This window comes from Carcharhinus amblyrhynchos, chromosome 5 (assembly GCF_965287045.1).
Source record: "Carcharhinus amblyrhynchos chromosome 5, sCarAmb.v2.hapA, whole genome shotgun sequence".
Classification (NCBI taxonomy): Eukaryota; Metazoa; Chordata; class Chondrichthyes; order Carcharhiniformes; family Carcharhinidae; genus Carcharhinus; species Carcharhinus amblyrhynchos.
Window position 1 is genome coordinate 94353005 of NC_137328.1, and position 19703 is coordinate 94372707.

At 42.4% G+C, this 19703-nt stretch overlaps 1 protein-coding gene across 3 annotated transcripts in view; it reads right to left on the minus strand.

Moving 5' to 3' along the window:
• Positions 1-19703, minus strand: part of LOC145343187 (ras-specific guanine nucleotide-releasing factor 2-like) — a 213633-nt gene that overhangs the window by 83926 nt on the left and 110004 nt on the right. For all 3 annotated transcript variants that reach the window (XM_080189205.1, XM_080189204.1, XM_080189203.1), the window contains exons 6-8: positions 14817-14896; positions 8604-8797; positions 5437-5546 (exon numbers count right to left, since the gene is read on the minus strand). In XM_080189205.1, the coding sequence (XP_080045331.1) occupies positions 5437-5546; positions 8604-8797; positions 14817-14896 (384 nt within the window). The remainder of the gene's footprint in view (positions 1-5436; positions 5547-8603; positions 8798-14816; positions 14897-19703) is intronic.

Genomic DNA, 19703 nt, shown 5'->3' on the forward strand with positions numbered 1-19703 from the left:
AGCAAGTTTTTCACACAAAGGGTGGTGAATGCCTGGAATGAGCTGCCAGAGGTAATAGTAGAGGAGAGTACAATTTTGTCTTTAAAAAAGCATTTAGATAGTTACATGAGTATGATTGGTACAGAGGGATATGGGTCAAATGTGGGCAATTGAAACTAGCATAATGGTAAAAGCTGGATTGCATGGACAAGTTGGGCTGAAGGGCCTGTTTCTATACTGTAAACCTCTATGACTCTAAGATGGGAATCAATTTGTACATATTAAGAAACAACATTTTGATACCTCGAAACTTCTAAACATAGGGTGGAATTTTATCACTGGCATGCCGTGCCTGATGCCAGAACAAAGAAAGAGAATCATGGAATCATAGAATCCTACAGTGCAGAAAGAAACTATTTGGCCCATCGAGTCTGCACCAACCACAATCCCACCCAGGCCCTATCCCCATAACCCCATGGCCTAGTCCCCCTGACACTAGGGTCAATTGAGCATGGCCAATCCACCCAACCTGCACATTTTTGGACTGTGGGAGGAAACCAGAGCACGCAGATGAAACCCATGCAGACACAGGGAGAATGTGCAAACTCCGCATGGACAGTGACCCAAGCCAAGAATCGAACCTGGGTCCCTGGTGCTGTGAGACAGCACTGACTCCACTTTTTAGGCACCTCATAACCTTGATTGACTGTACCTGTCATTCATTCCCTAGGAAACCAGGACATTCCCATTGTACTCCTCCATGTCCTCAACCACATCCCCTGTACTCCCTTGGATTTGATTTCCACTCTTCCATGCACTTGCCTCTCAACATTTCAACACCCACCACCACCCTCACTCACTCCCTGACCCGCCCTTGCCAGTCTTGAGTCTCCATACAAGCTGCCATTCTCCTGCTCACCTCCCTGGTGCCATAGAGTTTGATAAGAAAAACTGCTGATCTCAGACACAGCTACACAAAGGCAATTGGTGCACGCCAACTTTAGCTGAACATGAGCTGGGTACCATAACAATCTCTTGTACCAGTGACCTTGTCTGGAATGTTCGGTGTAATTGAAAAAATTGTTATGCTGATGAGTATTCATGGCATACAAATGTATTACAAGTTCAGATCCACCAAAGGATGATGTGAAGCTTGACACACCATTGGCTTAATCTCTGCATCTCAACCTACTATCAGGAAATCAAAATTTCTCATTCCACCTCATTCACCCAACAGGCCAAGTTTCCCACTCTATTGGGACCATACATTCCCCCTGTGTAGTTGCTGCTCTTACCATTACACAGAATTTGATTGTTTATGAAATGAAGGTCCTGGAGGAGGAACATACAAGGTCCAGTTGTATGCTTGAGGTATTCTGGGACTGATGGTCGCTGTAAGGACTGAGTGAATGTCACGGATAGCACAATTAGCTTTAACTTTCTTTTGCTTTCTGATTTAGCTTCCTATTCATGGTGCCCCTCCAAAAAGGAGGCATGTTTTGGTGATAATGCTGAAACAATCCTTACCATTCATTAAAGAAAGGACAACTCATGTCCCAAGTTACAGATGCTTATGCTCAGGACTGTAATGGAAATTATAAGTGTGGTTGCAATCAAACTGTATAAATAACTAAGGGGCCATAACATAACAGCGTTCATTACTCATCACTCTCAGAATCAATGCTATGATTGATGTTTCACCTTTTATTCTGACAATGTGCAAAGTTATAAATAAAATGACCTCAGATAAAATTCAGATTTGCTTTGACTTGATATTTATTAAAGGAATTGGTGTTGTGAACTCTAGAGCCCTCATGTGGTTTGTGTTAAATCCTATTGTCCCTCAAAAAGCAGTCATTGTATGTGCTGTTCATTCTTGTTTGCCTGTTCTGGAGATTTAATGAGGAGACAGTGCACAGCATCAGATCCTGAAGTGACTCTGGGATTGATATAAAGGAGTGCTCTTCCCTAAGAATTGCTTACTGTCTACTAAGGCTCATTCGCCACAATTTTAACCTTGGCTGAGAGTTGAAAGTGGGGCAAAGTTGAGGCCTGGATCATCTCAAATTGTGTGTTTTATTAATATACTCCAGTCTTGCCTATAGCCAGCAGTGAGGCAAGCGCAACTGGTGGCCAACACCACAGACACACACGCATGGTCCCAGGCAGTCAGGTAAGTCATGGTCAAGGAAAGGGTGGGATGTGAACGCACAGGCAGGGGAGGTCCAAGTTTTCATTATGATGCCCAGAGGAACACCACAATGATTTCCACATCCGCTGAAAGGTAGGAAACTTACGCTGAGTGACGGACCAACAGTTGACTGAATGCATGCTAGCCCTCACCAATGACCTGCACATTCAGAATGCCACCTTAAGCAGAAACCTATGAAAAATAAGATAATAAGCTGGCTATTTTGCATCTCACTGATGCGTAATAAAGTGCTATCTAGATCTTGCCTAGTATGGAAATGTGGGTGGTCCATAAGCGGAAAGATGAAGAAAAGGCACATGATAATTGGGCCTCTGCTCAAAGCATTCCAACTTCTCACCCATTGCCTCTACCCCAGCAGAGCCCATATGTTTCCTCCTATTCTGATGGCCAAGTCTGCATTTCCAAACTGTACGTTAGTCAGACTTTGGCAGAACTGTCATAGATCCAAATCCAAAATCCAGAGGAGGTTGGCCATGAGTAACTTAGCAGTCAGGGAAGAGATATGAACAGCCTGCCTCCAGCTCTGTTGAAAGCACAGGGTAGCACAATGTAGGAAAAGTCAGAAAAGGATGAGCAAGGAATTGTAGTTTCAATTGGATATTCACATGGAATATAACAACCTGTTACACTGTTGTTCCATTTTTCTGTAACATAAAGGTTATTTGTTCCATTTTGAGTATGATCTATTTGCCTGCTGCCTGGAAAGTGGTCTTCTGTCTTTTGAAGAATGATGTGGAGATCCTTAACCATGAATGATGTTTTGATGAATGGTCAGACAGGAATTAAAAACAAGCAATGGAAGCCTCTGATAGGAATGGTTGTGCTAGAGGCTGATAGGACAAAGTGTTTCAGAGCTAGTCTGACAGTGGCTGCACTGCTTTAAGTGAACTTTGCCAGGTGGGCATACCAGGCAGCTGTGTGTATTGGTTGTGTGCACAGTGGCCATGTTGCACTCTCCTGCTGTTGCTCCTTCTCCAGACAGAGCATTCAGCACCTTCCTCCTCTTGGAACTCCAGTCCTTGATGCTGCACAATGTTGTGCAGACCACTACCAATCTGGGTAACCTGATTGGTACATACTGAAGGGTGTCCCCAGATCGGTCCAGGTACCTAAAGCACATCTTCAGCATCCCCACTGCTCGCTGCATTCCACAGCTCTCGTACCGAGGTGGCTTCTCCTGTACCTTTCACTGGCATCATTGCCTGAACTTCTGACAAGGGTCATCAGCCATATCTTCAGAGGGTAGCCCTTGTCACCAAAGAGCTATCTGCTAACTCTGCTTCGAGATGTAAAATTCACAGGGGAGACTTGACTGGTGCAGAATGAAGGCATCCTGGCAGCTCCATGAGATTTTCGTACAAACAAGCATTAATCTTTTGGTGGTTGCAGATGAGCTGATCATCGATGGAGTGGAAACCCTTTCTATTAAGGAACGCTCCAGGGTGATCCAGAGGTGCCCTGATCATCATTGAACTCTCTGATGATTTCCTGCGCATGTGGGAAGTCTGCCAGGGCGGAAAAGCCAAGCACATGTTCGTTTTGATTGGTCTTATTGATTGAGAAGTGCACAGGTTCTGACCCTTGTCAAAGTGTCACAGTTTCACTGTGAGATGCAGCTGCAGGTAGCGAGCGAACTGTGAGATCTGCGAATATCACCAGCAGTTCCAAGGAGAGGTCCAGAAACAAAGAAATAAAGGGCACAATGGGTGGGTTAATGAGAACCTGTTCCTGAACTGAGATCCAAGTTCAAACTGCAGTTCACAATTGTTCAAAGAGACTTCTCACTCGCCACAGAATGAGTTTGGGTCAATGTGTCACTGCAAGCTTCCCAACTTACTTGCACTTTAAACCTTTCACCTACTTATCCATTAGCAAAGTTGCTCGCATTTTGCACTTTTAAATACCTTCATTATGTTTGTTTCTGCATCCATTATGAAATTGTAAAGATTGCTCCCACACTTTTTTTTGTGGTCAGTAGTTATTTAAAGGAGCAACATTTGTCCTTTTCACGTTCTTCTCAATGCTGCACTTTTATCCCAGTGAGTCACGGTGAATTTTCATGTTGCTGCCTATAGCATAACAAATGTAACATCCACTTGTAATCATTCTGCATTAAAAAAAATCCTTTTTTTCAGTTCCTGGAGGTTAAAGGCCAGATTTTCTACCTGTGCAAAATTTGGGCATATCCATTTTCCATAAACATTGGTCAATTTTCGCAATCTTGGATAATTACATGGGCTTGGCAGGTTCTGATTTACTTACCTGAATAGTTATCCAGGAAATGTTAGACAGAAAAATCCTCATCTAACTCCTGGGTAACTATAAAACTTGCTCCCCCTTGTAACCCTGCAAACCCCCACATGCTGACCAGTCCAAAGATGTGCTGGTTAGGTTGATTGGCCATGTTAAACTGACCCTTCTGTGAGGTGGATTAGCAGAGTAAATGTGTGGGGTCATGGGAATAGGGCCTGGGTGGGATTGTGGTCAGTACAGACTTTATGGGCTGAATGGCCTCCTTCTGTCCTGTAGGGATTCTATGAGTCTATGACCACACCCGAAACCCCCTGATGCTGGTTCTCCCCTTGGAACCCCCAACTAAGTTCTGACCTAGTTGGAAGGTTTGGGCCTTTGTGTGGGTTGTCCACCCCCTCGAGGTGTGTTTTGTGGCAGTGGGTGTGGTCCACCATTGACCAGCAGCTCCCACGACTGTCAACGGATTTCCCATTGTTTATACCATCCGCTACCTTGGATTTTCCCGTGCCAGAATCATAAACAAGCATGCTGGAACAATTAATGGGAGCACTCAAATACTTAATGAACATGCCAGTTAATTAGTAAGGACACTGGAATAATTAATTGGCACACACAAATAATTAGTGAACACTGGAATGATTAATGAGCACCAACATTTTCATTGGGATTGGCTGAGAGGTACAGTGGGGGTAAGATTCAATTTAAGCAGAGATGCAAAATGAGTGATAGTTGGTCAATGGCTTATTACTTAGTTGTCAGTTTTTCCTTTATATTCAATGGAAACAAAAATTGGGTGGGGGTACATAATAGGCAATTGGTCCACTATTGCTTGATGTTCACTGCTAATAAGATTAAACCTGGTCTCCTGTGAGCTGGCTTGCTAGTTGAACATCAGTTCCATCCTCAGAACCCATTGGTCAGGTCCCTCTTATGTAGTGCTTACACATACATCTTCCAAATACGGTTTTTAAAACACACAAATACCAACTTGCCTCGAAAGATTTTCCAGTTTCGATTTTGCAAATTCCAGACTTTTTCTCTCCACGTGTTCATGTGGTGTGTGCGCCAGCAATTCATGCAATGTTATTATATATCGCGGAATCTAAAATTATACACCAGAGAAAGACATAAAGTTGGTGAGAAACAAAATATACAATTGCGCTTAACAACACGCATGCATAGATTCCGCTAGGAGCTGGCATCATGCATTTAGCGCCAATGGTTTACTTTAATACAGCATTCTGTGACAAATTCCCATCAACGTCTCCACTTGATGTGTGTAATACCATTTGTTGTCTGGATATTGTTAGTCCCAGAGGCAGTGTCAATGCTAGTTTCTTAGGTGATCTGAATATGAACTAAATCGCTTGCAACCATATCAATGTTGAACACAACTATTACTCTTTTGAATGCCATTTCAGAAATTCTCAGGCATGCTCCTGACATGATGACAACCAAGCTCCATGGGAGGAAAGTGCATTCAGCCCAGGAATAAATGACTGGATAAATTAAAATGTAAATATTGTTGTTAGGCCCATACAGATAGCTGTAAATTCATGGACCAAAAATTAATGACAAAAAGCTAATAAGTGAGAATGCCTTAGCACCTTCAGCAGAAACATGATTAAACACAGACATCCATGTCAGAATTGCTTCACTCCTTATTTAGTTTTATAAAAATGGCACATTACTGCCTCACTCTCCATTCAAATACAGGAGGAAGCCATCATAGAAGCCTACAGTGCAGAAGGATGCCATTTGGCCCATTGAGCCTACACCAACAACAATCCCACTCAGGCCCTGTCCCCATAACCCCACATATTTACCCTGCTAGTTCCCCTGACACTAAGGGTCAATTTACCATCGCCAATCAACTTAACCCACGTATCTTTGGACTGTGAGAGGAAACTAGAGCATCCGGAGGAAACCCACGCAGTCACGGGGAGAACGTCCAGACATATACAGACAGTGACCCGAGGCTGGAATTGAACCTGCACCCTTGGCGCTATGAGGCAGCTAACCACTGTGCCACCTAAAGTCCCTCTTCTTGCACACAAAGATACCACAGAAAATTAAGTCATCTTATATTTAAGGACCTTTTTTTAAGTGGTGTGATGTGTCAATTTTTGCCAACCGACTTCTCAGATACTGATAATTAACTAATACAAGTGTAGTATCTCATTCCTTCAGATTTTATTGGTTCCATATTTTCGCCTCTTACACGGAGTTGTATTAAGAATGGGCAGGACTCCAAACATAAGGGCCCAAACCTGACAATAAAAGGTGCCCAATCCTTGTGTGTTTAACCTGTGATATTCTGTGGGGCAGATTGCTGGAAGTGTGTGATGCAAATGGTGCTTTTACAGTTTTTTAGAGATGTTTTCTTTGTTTTTTTTTCCATTCTCTTACATTTTCTTGTTCAGGCCTTGCACTGTATTTCAATCTGATTGGTCAAGGAGACACACAGTTGCTTGCTCTGTTGTGCAATTGCCCTGTAGATGGTGCTGCACCGTTTGCATCGCACACTTGCAGCAATCTGCCCCACAGAATATCACAGGTTAAATACTCAAGAGTTGGGCGCCTTTTGTTGTTGAGTTTGGGCCCAAATTTTGGAGTCCTGCCCATTGATAATACAACTCCAGAATATAAGAGGAGAAAATATGATTTGATAATCAACAATATAGAATCCCTACAGTGCAGAAGAAGCCCCTAGAGTCAATTTAGCATGGCCAACCAACCCAACTCGCACATCTTTGGAGTGTGGGAGGAAACTGGAGCACATTCACACAGGCACAAGGAGAATGTGCAAACTCCACACAGTCACCCAATTGAGTCTAGGTCCCTGGTGCTGTGAGGTAGCAGTGCTAACCACTGTGCCACCGTAACACCTAATGAGCCATTCGTTTTATATTTGCCTGAGCAACACACCAAGATCAAAAACAAAGTTGGGCACACGTGATCATTTCTGCTTAGCTTCTCCAAACAAGATTCTTTGACTCCGCAGGTTCTAAAAATGTGGTGCCAGTGCGAGCCCTTAATGCGTTATGGTCAAGCAACTCCACAGTAAAACTGAACAGCCACACCCCACACTATCCAGGCCATTGCGTGTGGATATGGTATTCATTTACATCATGGCAGTCATACACATAGAAAATAAGGGAATAATTTCATCAGATGCTCCGGTCATAATTTCTTGTGCAAAATATTGAAATTACTGGGGGACAGGTTTCACCTTCAATGTCTGGGTGATTGTCTGGCGGAGCAAACTGCCCATACGTTTCAGGTAGAAACTACACAATTTTGAAATCAACGAGTTGAAAATTGGATGTTTCCTTAAATGGATGGGAGGTTGTGAAGGTGGAAATGACCTCTACTGTGTATGAAAATTTGCATACAAATGCATGATATGTTCATATCAGGTTTATTTCCATGATCTTAACATACCAACCAACCCACTTATTGCACTGGTGAAATTGTGACAAAAAGGATTTTGATACCGATAAATTAATCTTTGCACAGTGTAATTTTGAGGCCAATGATAGTACATTGGAAAGTTGGGTTTTTGGAGTGGAGCAGCACAGTGACACAGTGGTTAGCACTGCTGCCTCAGCGCCAGAGACCCGGGTTCAATTCTAGCCTTGGGTGATTGTGTGAAGTTTGCACGTTAGCCCCGTGTTTGCGTGGATTTCCTCCGGATGCTCTGGTTTCTTCCCACACTCCAAAGATGTGCGGGTCAGGTTGATTGGCCATGCTAAATTGACCCTTAGTGTTAGGGAGATTAGCAAGGTAAATGTATGGAGTTATGGGAATAGGGCCTGGGTGGGATTGTGGTCGGTACAGACTTGATAGACCGACTGGCCTCTTTCTGCACTGTAGGGATTCTATGAATAATACTGCAATGAATGATAATGTCACTAATGGAAACAAAAACAGTCTTCACTTATTGCATAGGAAAAGATAGTATGCTAATGAGGCATCATGATGATCATCTTCAACAAATGAACCCCCTACATTTTATTAAGTTGGTCAAATTTTGTCACACGGTAAAAGCAATGAGTCAAGTACCGGCCTTAATGGAGTCTTGCAATCCAGTGGCCCACATTTGACACCCTACATGGCTATATGTGTAACTGATAGGTTACCCCAAGTGAAATTTTACCTGAAACATGGGATATGTAAGGAAGGTCTCCAGCATCCGCCCCTCACATGCTGGATTTGACTCATATTGTTTCAGCAGCTTGTCGAAATCCCTGTTTTGCTTACAGTTTGCTAATACCTGCAGGCTGTACTGGTGGTTCCTGACAAACTCTTGATAAATATTCAGCATTGGTAATAAAATGTCAAACAAGTCCGCTGAAAAAAGAGAAACAAAGTCAACAAATTTAATCACAGCGACTGTTTGGCACACTTATAATGGCGACTGCAGGAGCAACGTTACTCGGTATCCATAGAAACAGGATGATCTGCACAATCTTAATATTTTCTAACTCTGTAACCACTAGAGAATACTTACTTATATCCTAGTCTGTCTGAAATACTTCATAGAGATGTGATTTCCTAAGTGGTTCAGCTTTCATTTAAACTAAACCTGCTGTCGTTTTGTTCTTTCGAGGAACCTCACAGTTTTTTTTGTTATAAAGGAAATGGATTCCGTACCTGATTAACACCACAGCTTCTAATCAGCAAACAGGATGTCATAAATCCTGCCTAAAAGAATGTTGTGACTTTGTGCAGAGCAGCAAAAATATAACATTAACTCTTGGCTTCCTGGAAACATCTAAATTTTCTTTTGCAGTGCATCAGAAGGAATCCTGTCCATTTTGTCCTGATAGAGTAACAAGACCAGTTAGAGGGACCTATCCCCTATAGTATGATACAATGCAGAAGGAGACATTCGGAGGCTGACATTCTAAGACATGGTGAGATAAAAAGGGAGGAAGCATTGGCGGTTTTGAAAAACATTAAGGTGGACAAGTCCCCAGGGTCAGATAGGATCTATCCCAGAATGCTGAGAGAGGCTAAGGAAGAAATTGCTGAAGCCTTAGCCAAAATCTTCATATCCTCTTTAGCCACAGGCAAGGTATCAGAGGATTGGAGAGTAGCTAACATTGTTCCTCGAGACAATCTGGGAAATTAAAGGGTTGTGAGCCTTACATCAGCGATGGGGAAATTATTGGAGAAGATTCTTAGGGACAGGATATACTCACATCTGGAAGAGAATAGGCTTATTAGCGATAGGCAGCATAGAAGGAGAGGTTGTGTCTCACAAACTTGATTGAATTCTTTGAGGAAATGACAAGAAGAATTGACCAAGGGAGGGCATGAATGTTGTATACATGGACTTTAGTAAGCCTTTGATAAGGTTCCTCATGGCAGGCTGATACATAAGGTGAAGTCTTATGGGATCCGAAGACAGCTGGTAAGATGGATACAAAACTGGCTTGGCCATAGATAGTAGGCAGCAGCATTGGAAGGGTATTTTTCTAACTGGAGGTCTGTGACAAGCTCTATTCCACAAGGATCAGTGCTGGGACTTCTATTGCTTATAATATATGTAAATGATTTGGGGGAAAATATAGGTGGTCTGATTAGTAAATTTGCAGATGATACAAAAATTGGGGGACTAGTGGATAGTGAGGAGGATTGTCAGAGGATACAGCAGGATATAAATCAGCTGGAAATCTGAGCCGAAAGATGGCAGATGGAATGTAGCCCGGACAAATAAGTGACGCAATTTGGAAGGTCTACTGCAGAAGGAAAGTATATCGTATACATGCCTTAGAAATATTTGCATACAGAGGGATCTAGAGTTCCCTGAAGATGGCAACTGAGGTGGACTAGGTGGTCAAGAAGACATGTGGCATGCTGACCTTCATCAGTTGGGATGTTGAATATAGGAATTGGAAAATCATGTTGCAGCTGTATAAGACTTTGGTTAGGCTGCATTTGGAGTATTGTGTACAATTCTGGTCACCACACTACCAGAAGGATGTTGATGTGTTGGAAAGGGTGCAGAAGAGACTTAACAGGATGTTGCCTGGTTTTGAGGATATGGACTATGAAGAAAAGTTGAACAAACTTGGATTATTTTCATTGAAGCATCAGAAGATAAGGGAGGACCTGATAAAGGTTTACAAGATTATGACAGGCTTGAATAGAGTGGAGAGTCAGAATCTTTTCCCCAGGGTTGGAGGGTCAATTATCAGGGGCATAGTTTGAAAGTGAAAGGGAGAGAGTTTTAAAGAGATGTAAGGGACAAGATTTTCACACAGAGGGCGGTAATGCCTGGAATGTGCTGCTGGAGGAGGTGGTGGAAGCAGATTCTGTAACAATGTACAAGAGGCATCTGGATAGATGCATGAGTAGGCAGGGAATAGAGGGATATGGACCATGTAGAGGCAATAAAGTATTAGATTAGAGAGGCATCTGTGTCGGCACAGACTTGGTGGGCAGAAGGACCTGTTCCTGTGCTGTACTATTCTTTGTTCTGGGAGCCACTCCACATCAAGCATGACTGACCAGGAGTCACTCCCACTCTTACCACTAGCCAAGTGTACACTCAACCTGTTTGACCACCTTACGAATGCACCTTCCTTGATCATCGATACCTGGGTTGGGACTCAGACCTGAACCTTCTGGCTCAGAGGCAGGATGCTACCCATTGCGCCTCAAGACCTCCAGTTCATTTTCTCCAGTCTCCTTACTCATTCCCCTTTATCTCACTTCAAAGCTTCAACTCCATTCCCTTAGTTCTAACTCTGACATGACCAACAAATCTGTTGAGAAAGAGGGGTCAGTGCTGTATCGTAGAAGAAGGAACTCATATTGTGCTGAGGTCAGTCATGAACTCCCTAATGGCTTCTCCTATCTCCCTACGGATCACGTCTCCAGCACCCAACTATTTCTGACTGTGATCGTCTCACCTCTCCTGGGGCGATCCTCACTCCACTGCTCTCAACAACTCTGCACTGCATCTCCTTCTCAAGGTGCACACTGTAATAAGTCCTCAGAGATGGAAATCCCTTCACCAGAATTCCTTTACTTACAAGATCCAACACACCATACAGAGCACTCTCAGTGTACAGTCTACATCAAGAGTGCCAGAGGAACTGACACTCCTGTTTAAATACAGAGCCTGGGGCTCCCTGATTGGACCATTAATTAGGCCCATAATCAGGGAGTTCATATTCCAGCAGGCCAACCTCAATTGCCTGATTAAAATCATTACACACACGCAGAACTGTCCTCATAGAGCATGTCATTCACTTTCCCTCTATATTACTCAGCTAAGTTCCTCTCAACTCAACAAACCTTTTTTTAATTCACTTTGCCCAGCCCCTAGAACCATAATTCCACAGATGCCCTGGCTACATTAGCACTTGCAAATTCTCTAGCCCCATATGCCTTAGGAACAATAGAATCTGCTTCTACATTCAGCAGCCGATGATTATTTTTCCACTAAAATAATGAAGCAGAAAATCACACGGCAGCAGGAAATTTGGCCATTTCATTTTTACAAGGGCTCCTTCTGAAAATGAGCCTGAAGTAGCAGACTGTAATTAGTACAGGGTCACTCCTACTCGACAGAATTCAGTAGCCAGCATGTAAACTTGACCTTTTGTGAAAGTGTATAAAACACATCATGAATATATCAACACAGTTATTACAGCCTATTCGAACATTCACTAATGCTTTTGTTGTGCATCATAATCTCCACAATACGCACATCAAAATCCAACACTTTGCCGATTAGTGATGTCAGTGTTAGCCTGAAGGAACACCAATCAGTGAGTGACTGTAACTGAGAGACACATTTCTAAATGTTAGTGTTAATCTGGAAGATAGTCAAGATCCACACTAAGGGCACCACCAAGGCTGAAAAAAAACGGACAGAGCTGAAACAGTGGTTATAAGACTCAAGGTTTGTGTCTTAAAGGCTCAAAGAGGATGAAAACTGAGGGAAGTAAGTGTGAGCTGTTCCCTGGTTCTCCAACTAGAATGAGTACAAACTGTGACTAATCAACCTTGATTTCAACACAAGGAAAATTATGTAGAAAGGTGTGTTTAGAAGAGAAATAAATATTTAAGAGTACTCATTTTAAAAAGTATCAATAGAATCATAGAATTCCTACAGTGCAGGAGAGGCCATTTGGCCCATTGAGTCTGCACTTACACATGATTTGACAGAGTATTTTACCCAGGCCCTCTTCCACACTCTATCCCTGTAATCCCACACATTTACCAAACCTAATCCATGTAATTTTGGGACAATAAGGGGCAATTTAGCATGGCTAATCCAGTAACCTGCATGTCATTGGACTGTGGGAGGAAACTGGAGCACCCGCAGGAAGCCCACACAGACACAGGGACCATGTGCAAACTCCACACAAACAGTGACCCAAGACTGGAATTGAACCAGGTGTCTGGGGCTGTGAGGGAGCAATGCTAAGCACTGTGCTGTCTAGAAGCTGAAAAGATAGCTAGAAAGTGAAATTAATTGTGATAGAGATAGCGACAGTGAGAGATTGGAAGCTGAAAGGCAGTTAGGGGACATCAGAAAGTACTTTTGTAAAATGTGAGTGAAAGAAGCCTGGAACACCCAGCAAGGACACAAGGAGAGCAACCATCAATGATTTCTATCACTCTAAAGTTGTGAGATCAGTGGGAGGTGCTTTAAAAGCAGGTGTTTGGTGGATTGGGGACAAATCTGCAGCAGCTTGCACTGAGGAGGTCCAATATTTACTGAACTGGGAAAGGTATCAGGTACTCTCACTGCCTCCTCTGGCCACTCCTGAAAAGTAGCAATCACTGCCCCAGTCGCCCTAAGTTAGGGGTCACATGTGAAGGAAAATCCTTTCAGGTTTCAAGGGTCTAAGCCCTGACTGCAGCCTGGTTCCCAAGTGGGCTCTCTTTTTTTCTGTCGCTGTGGAACTGATGAGACAAAGTGTACCTCTGCCAATGTAACGGCAAGTCCTGATAGAAAGCAGCTATACGAATTCCTAATCTCAGTGACCCCTACCCTCAAACCTCTAATGTCAACAAGCTTGTAGGAAGGGGCAGACATCCAGAAACAACTGCTGCAACAACTGAGTCATTTCTGAATATTGATGAGATGAACTAAGAAAGGATTTATAGAATATATGGTTAATATTTCACAGGGGTTAGTCTCCAAAATTCTATTACCAAGAATATTGTCCATCTGGACAAGTGCATTGGAAAATTAGGGCACATGTTACACCAGGATTTAAATTAACCACCAGAAAATAGCACTCAGTGTGAGCTAAGGTTCTTAGATGAATTCTTGGTGGATGAAATTCCTAGACAGCTGGAACATTCCTCCTCAAAACATACCAATAAATCCACAGAGTGGGCACAATGGCTACAAACCGAGTTTGCTCACTAAAGCTGATACCCTGCAATTTAGATAGGAAGTTCTTTATTTTCTTGATTTGGATTAGAGCATTTGAGCAGGAAGAATATGTTACATCCGTCTGCCACAGCAGTGCCATCGCAAGTTTACTTAGTTGCACTTATCAATTATTCTGCTGGCAGCAAGTGTTTTGTTTGTCATCTGTTTTGTGTCATCTATAACATTTATCTTTCTTTGATCTAAGCTGAAAAAGACACTGATGGATTGTAAGTGAATAACACCATACAATGTCGAGGGACACAGGCATTACAGATGTCATATTAAATTCTAAAAGAGGCTACATTCTTTTCTGTTTCAAAGTGAACTGTTGTGTGAAGCTGTTGTGACTGACAGTGTGGCATCTAATAATTGTGATGGTAGATTTTCATCTTTAATATCTGGGTATTGCCCTGAACAGAACACAGAAAGGAAAATCAGACAGGATCCCACAAAACCCCATCTGTTTTCTGTGTGCAGTCCTCCCAGATATAATTTCCTTCTTATGCTCTGTCCCATGTTAACATCCAAGTGCTATATTAAATACTCCTACAGTCATATTGGTCGGATACATTGCATGTGACAAAGTCAAATCAATTCCGGTATCCTTGCAAGTGTAATTATTTGTCTAGAATATTGCTGCTCACAATAAATATTCTGTGAAAATATTTATCCTATCTCCAAAGAAAAAAGGTAATAAATTTAACTTGTAATGAAAACCCAACAAGGCTGATGTTAGTTGTCGTTGCACTGTTAACCCCAGTGGCAATATAATTTTAAATCTTTGCAACAGCATAATAAATTCTATTCCTTTAGGGAGCCAACCAACAAATTGTAGCTTGTGTTCAACTATATTTAACACCACTTAGCAACTGATTATTTGCCCGACCAAAATTAATGGCTCATTTAATATTCTGATCTATTTAAGTAATGCAATCTACGTTTTCTACATTAACCAGTTCTTACCTAACACCAGTGTCGGCCAATTAGCTATCCGGGCTTTCAGTCCTTGGTAAAATATCTCATGAAGGAACATAATTGTTTCGCTGAAAGAAAATATTTCAGAAAGATAGCATTATAATTTGACCAGCAAAAAGGAACAGGAATCTATAAACAATAAGCTTCTCGAGCAGCCCAGTGGCAGCACTCATTTCTAGGTCAGAAAGTCATCACCTCAATCCCGGCAGATACCTGTGCGTATAATCGAGCCGGTCACTTCTGTGTAGCACTGCTCCAGTGCAACACTGAGGGAGTGCTGCATTGTACTGTTAAATGTGATGTTAAACTGAGGCCCCACTGCCCTCTCCATAAAAAGTCACAAAGAAGAAAAGTATGGTAGATTCTGGCCAACATTTATTTATTAAAGAAGAGCATCATGAAGAAAGCAACCTGTTACCCGTCAAAGATCTCATTGCTGTTTGGGGACTCCTGTTGTGTGCAAATTGGTTGCTACATTTCCCCATATTGTAACAGTGACTGGGCTTCAAAATATTTCATTTGGATTGTTGTGTCCATTAGGATAGCGCTGAACTAAAAGGACCATGAGTTTGAATTATTTTCAGGTACTTGTATTGAAATCTTTCAAACCTTATGTCTGGTGTGATATAGTCCATTTTTGGACAGAACAGTGGTACAGTGGTTAGCACTGCTGCCTTACAGTGCCAGGGATCTGGGTTCAAGTCCTGCCTCGGGTCACTGTCTGTGTAGAGTTTGCATGTCCTCCCTGTGTCTGCATGGGTTTCCTCTGGGTGGTTTGGTTTCCTCCTACAGTCCAAAGATGTGTAGGTTAGGTGGGTTGGCCATGCTAAATTGCCCCTTAGTGTCAGGGGGACTAGCTAGTGTAAATGCGTGGAGATATGGGGATAGGACTTGGGTGGGATTGTGGTTGGTGCAGACTCGAAGGGCCAAATGGCCTCCATCTGCACTGTATGATTCTATGATTCCTTGTTTAATAAATGATTTATTCTTTATGTTAAAAGTTCATTAGTAAACACTTCTGAATTTGTTCAGTAACAAACTGTTTCTATAAAAAAAAGAGTTAGGGCTTATCAAGGCAGGTTTCACCCTGGAATCTGTCCTGAATTAACATCAGCTGGGATTGTAACATGGAAGCATGTCAGAATATTGTGAGGCCGTGAAAGGTGCCATTTGAATGCAACAGGGCGAAATTTCCTGTTCCACCTGCCAGGGGAATCGGAGCAGGCGAGGAGAGGACTATGGAAAAGTCTGCTGACCTCAGGCAGGGTTTTCTGGTCTTGAGGTAAGCACGGTCATAAAATCCCCCCAACATCTTTCTTTTATCACAAATCTAATACTGGAAAGAACAGATAAAATCCCCAAATGATAGGAGTATGATTTTTTTTAAAGTTAATAGTCAATTAAATAAGGTGAGCAGAGTCTACTGTCTCAAGAGAAGATAGCTTACAAATAACTGCTCAAGTATTAGCATGCTCCACTGAGGTATCACAGCCAACGCTGTTTCAGCTGCCAACACAGTACATTTCAACAGTAACCATCAGGTACCAAGTTGGAGCAAGAACCTTGGTTGACTTATTTTAACTCTTTGAGGCCACCCCCTACAATCATCTCATGGAAAGTCTGTTAATTCATCAGGAAACAGGAATTGAACCTGCAACTTTCATCATCCACAAGCCTCAGTGCCACATTGTTTTGGTAAGTGTATTATTCAATCAGCAGGAATGATGCCCCCTTTGAATATGCTAAGAGATTCTTAACAACTTTTGCATTCTATGACCAGCTTAACAGTATGTGAAACCAGGGAATTATAGACCATATAGCCCAACTTCTGTTGCTAGGAAATTATGAGAATAAGGATGGAGTAACTGAGCACCTTCAAAATATTCAGTTGGTTAGAGAGAGAGAGCATGGATTTGTAAAAGGTGGGTCGTGCCTGATAAACCTGATTCGATTATTTTGAAGAGATGACTTATGTAATGGAAAGGGGAGTTTCAGAAGGCATTTCATAAATTCCCCATCAGAGACTGTTAGCTTAACTTGAAGCTGAAGGAATTGAAGGCAAAGGGAGAGGGTCTCCCAGCGCATTCTGAGATTGGGGTGCTTTTGCAAAACGGCACCTGAACGCTCAGAAACCAGGCACATTTAGGCAAACCACACTCCCCCCACCCCCACCCACCCCAAACCTCCCAACTCTCCAAAAAGTGACTGATGTGGGAGCATTGTGGTGCAGAGTGTGGCTGAAAGAAAGCCATATATCCAAATTTATCAAAGATAGGAGGCATTTTAAGCTATGTAGACAAAAGCATAAAATTACAAAGAGATGGTGATAGATTAAGTGAATGAGCAAAATTGTGGCAAATTAATTTTCATCTAGGCAATGCAAGGCCATTCACTTTGGACCTGCAAAGAATAGATCAGAGTGTTTTCTAAATGGTGAAAATAGTGAAAACAGTAGGACTAGGGGGCACAGCCTCAAGATAAAAGGGGGGCGGTTTAGAACGGAGTTGAGGAGGAACTTCTTCACTCAAAGGGTGGTGAATCTCTGGAATTCTCTGCCCGTTGAAGTGGTCGAGGCTGCCTCGCTAAATATTTTTAAGACGCGGGTTGATGGGTTTTTGATAGGAGAGGGGATTAAGGGTTATGGGGAGAGGGCGGGAAAGTGGAACTGAGCAGCGACAGATCAGCCATGATCTTATTGAATGGCGGGGCAGGCTCGAAGGGCTGGATGGCCTACTCCTGCTCCTATTTCTTATGTTCTTATGTTCTTATGTTCAAAGAGACTTGGGTGTCCAAGTGTATAGAACATATCGATATCATGAGCAGGGTCAAACAATAATCAAGAAGGTTAATGGAATGCTGGTCTTTATAACTATAACATCAAAGTATAAAAGGGTGGAGATCATGTCACAGCTACACAAAGCCTAGCAGTAGAATGAACAGTTCCAGGCACCACATGTTAAGAAGAACTCACTGGCCTTGGAGCGAGTGCAGCGTAGATTTTCCAAAACTACAGCTAAACTCCAAGGGGAGGTTACACAAAATAGATATTCCCTTGAATTTCAAAAAAGTGATCTGATCAAAGTTTTCCAGATACTGTGCTGGATTTTTATCAAGCTGGGGAGACTTTGCAGACCAAACTATGTCCCTCCAACTGCCCCCATGACCCTTCGTACTGACTGATACCCCTTCACCCACCCCCAATGACAACTCATTCCCTCCATGTCAACCCATGGCATTTAAAATAAACGAACACAGTACTCACCGACCAGTCACTCATCACTGAAACCATTCTGATAAATCTCCTCTGCAATCTTCCTAAAACATGGTGACCACCAGAACTGGATGCAAAACCCTAATTATGGTCTAACCACAGCTTTTTAAAAGGTTCAGCATAACTTCCCTTTTTTTTGTATTTATGAAGTCTAAGATCCCCAATACTTCCTTTAAACATAAAGTTTATTAGTGTCACAAGTAGTTTTACATTAACACTGCAATGAAGTTACTGTGAAAATCCCCTAATCGCCACAATCGCGCCTGTTGAGTTCCACTGAGGAGAATTTAGCATGGACAATGCACCTAACCAGCACGTCTTTCGGACTGTGGGAGGAAACCGGAGAACCTGGAGGAAACCCACTCAGACATGGGGAGAATGTGCAAACTCCACACAGACAGTCACCCAAGGCTAGAATCGAACCAGGTCCTTGGCGCTGTGAAGCAGCAGTGCTAACCACTGCGCCACCGTATTGCCCCACTAATACTCTCTAACTTTACTAATACTCTCTCAATATTTCCTGCCACCATCAAAGATCTTGCATATGAACCCCTAGGTTCCTCTATTACTGCAGTCTCTTTAGAAGTGAGCCAGTAAGTCTATTTTGCTTCTCCTTAACCCTTTTGGCAAATGCATCCTCTCATGTGTCTCTGGATTACATTCCGCATGCCACTTGTCAGCTCATTTGGCTAGTCTACATCATTCTCATTGTTTAAATTCCAAGTCTGATCCTATTAGCCAATTTTGAAACTTTACTCTGTATTCTATATCCAAATCATACATATGAAACAATGTTATTAGCTCTGACCCTTGGGGAATATACTGTCCACCCTCCTCACATCTGAAAAACCACCATTTATCATTGTTTTCGATCAGTAAGTCATATCCAAGCTGGCTCCTGCTTCTTATTCCATGAGCCTCAATTTTATTAACCAGCCTGAAGATCCAACATCTACTGCATTCGCTTCATTAACCTTTTCTATTGCTTCATCAAAAAAGTTCAACTAGATTAGTCAAACACAATATGTCTTTTATTATAGAAATATGTAAAGGAATACAGAAATTGGCCAATTAGCCCAGCAAACAGCTTCAGTATTTATCCTCCACATGAATGTTCCCAGATCCCTAAAACCCTTTCACTCTATTCCCAATCTAATTTTGAATGGTATCACCTTCAACCACTAATTTTGGAAGTGAATTCTGCACTCACATCTCATAACATTTCTTTGTCCTAAATCTCTTCGAGTGTCACGAGAAAGACAAAGGCTGAAGTCGACAAAACTATAAGAGGCATAGATAAGTTGGAAAGTCAGCGACTTCTTCCCAGGGTGGAAGGATCGACTACAAAAGGAGACAGGTTTAAGGTGAGAGGTGATAAGTTTAGAATCATAGAATCATACAGCACAGGAGAGGTCCTTTGGCCCATCAAGTCCGCACGATACAGGTTTGTTTGAGAAAGGATTTTCTGGCACGAGGGGGTGCAGAGGGGATTCACTAGGTTGATTCTGGAGTTGAGAGGGTTGGCTCATGAAGAGAGACCGAGTAGACTGGGGCTATGTTCATTGGAATTCAGAAGAATGAGGGAAGATCTTATAGAAATATGT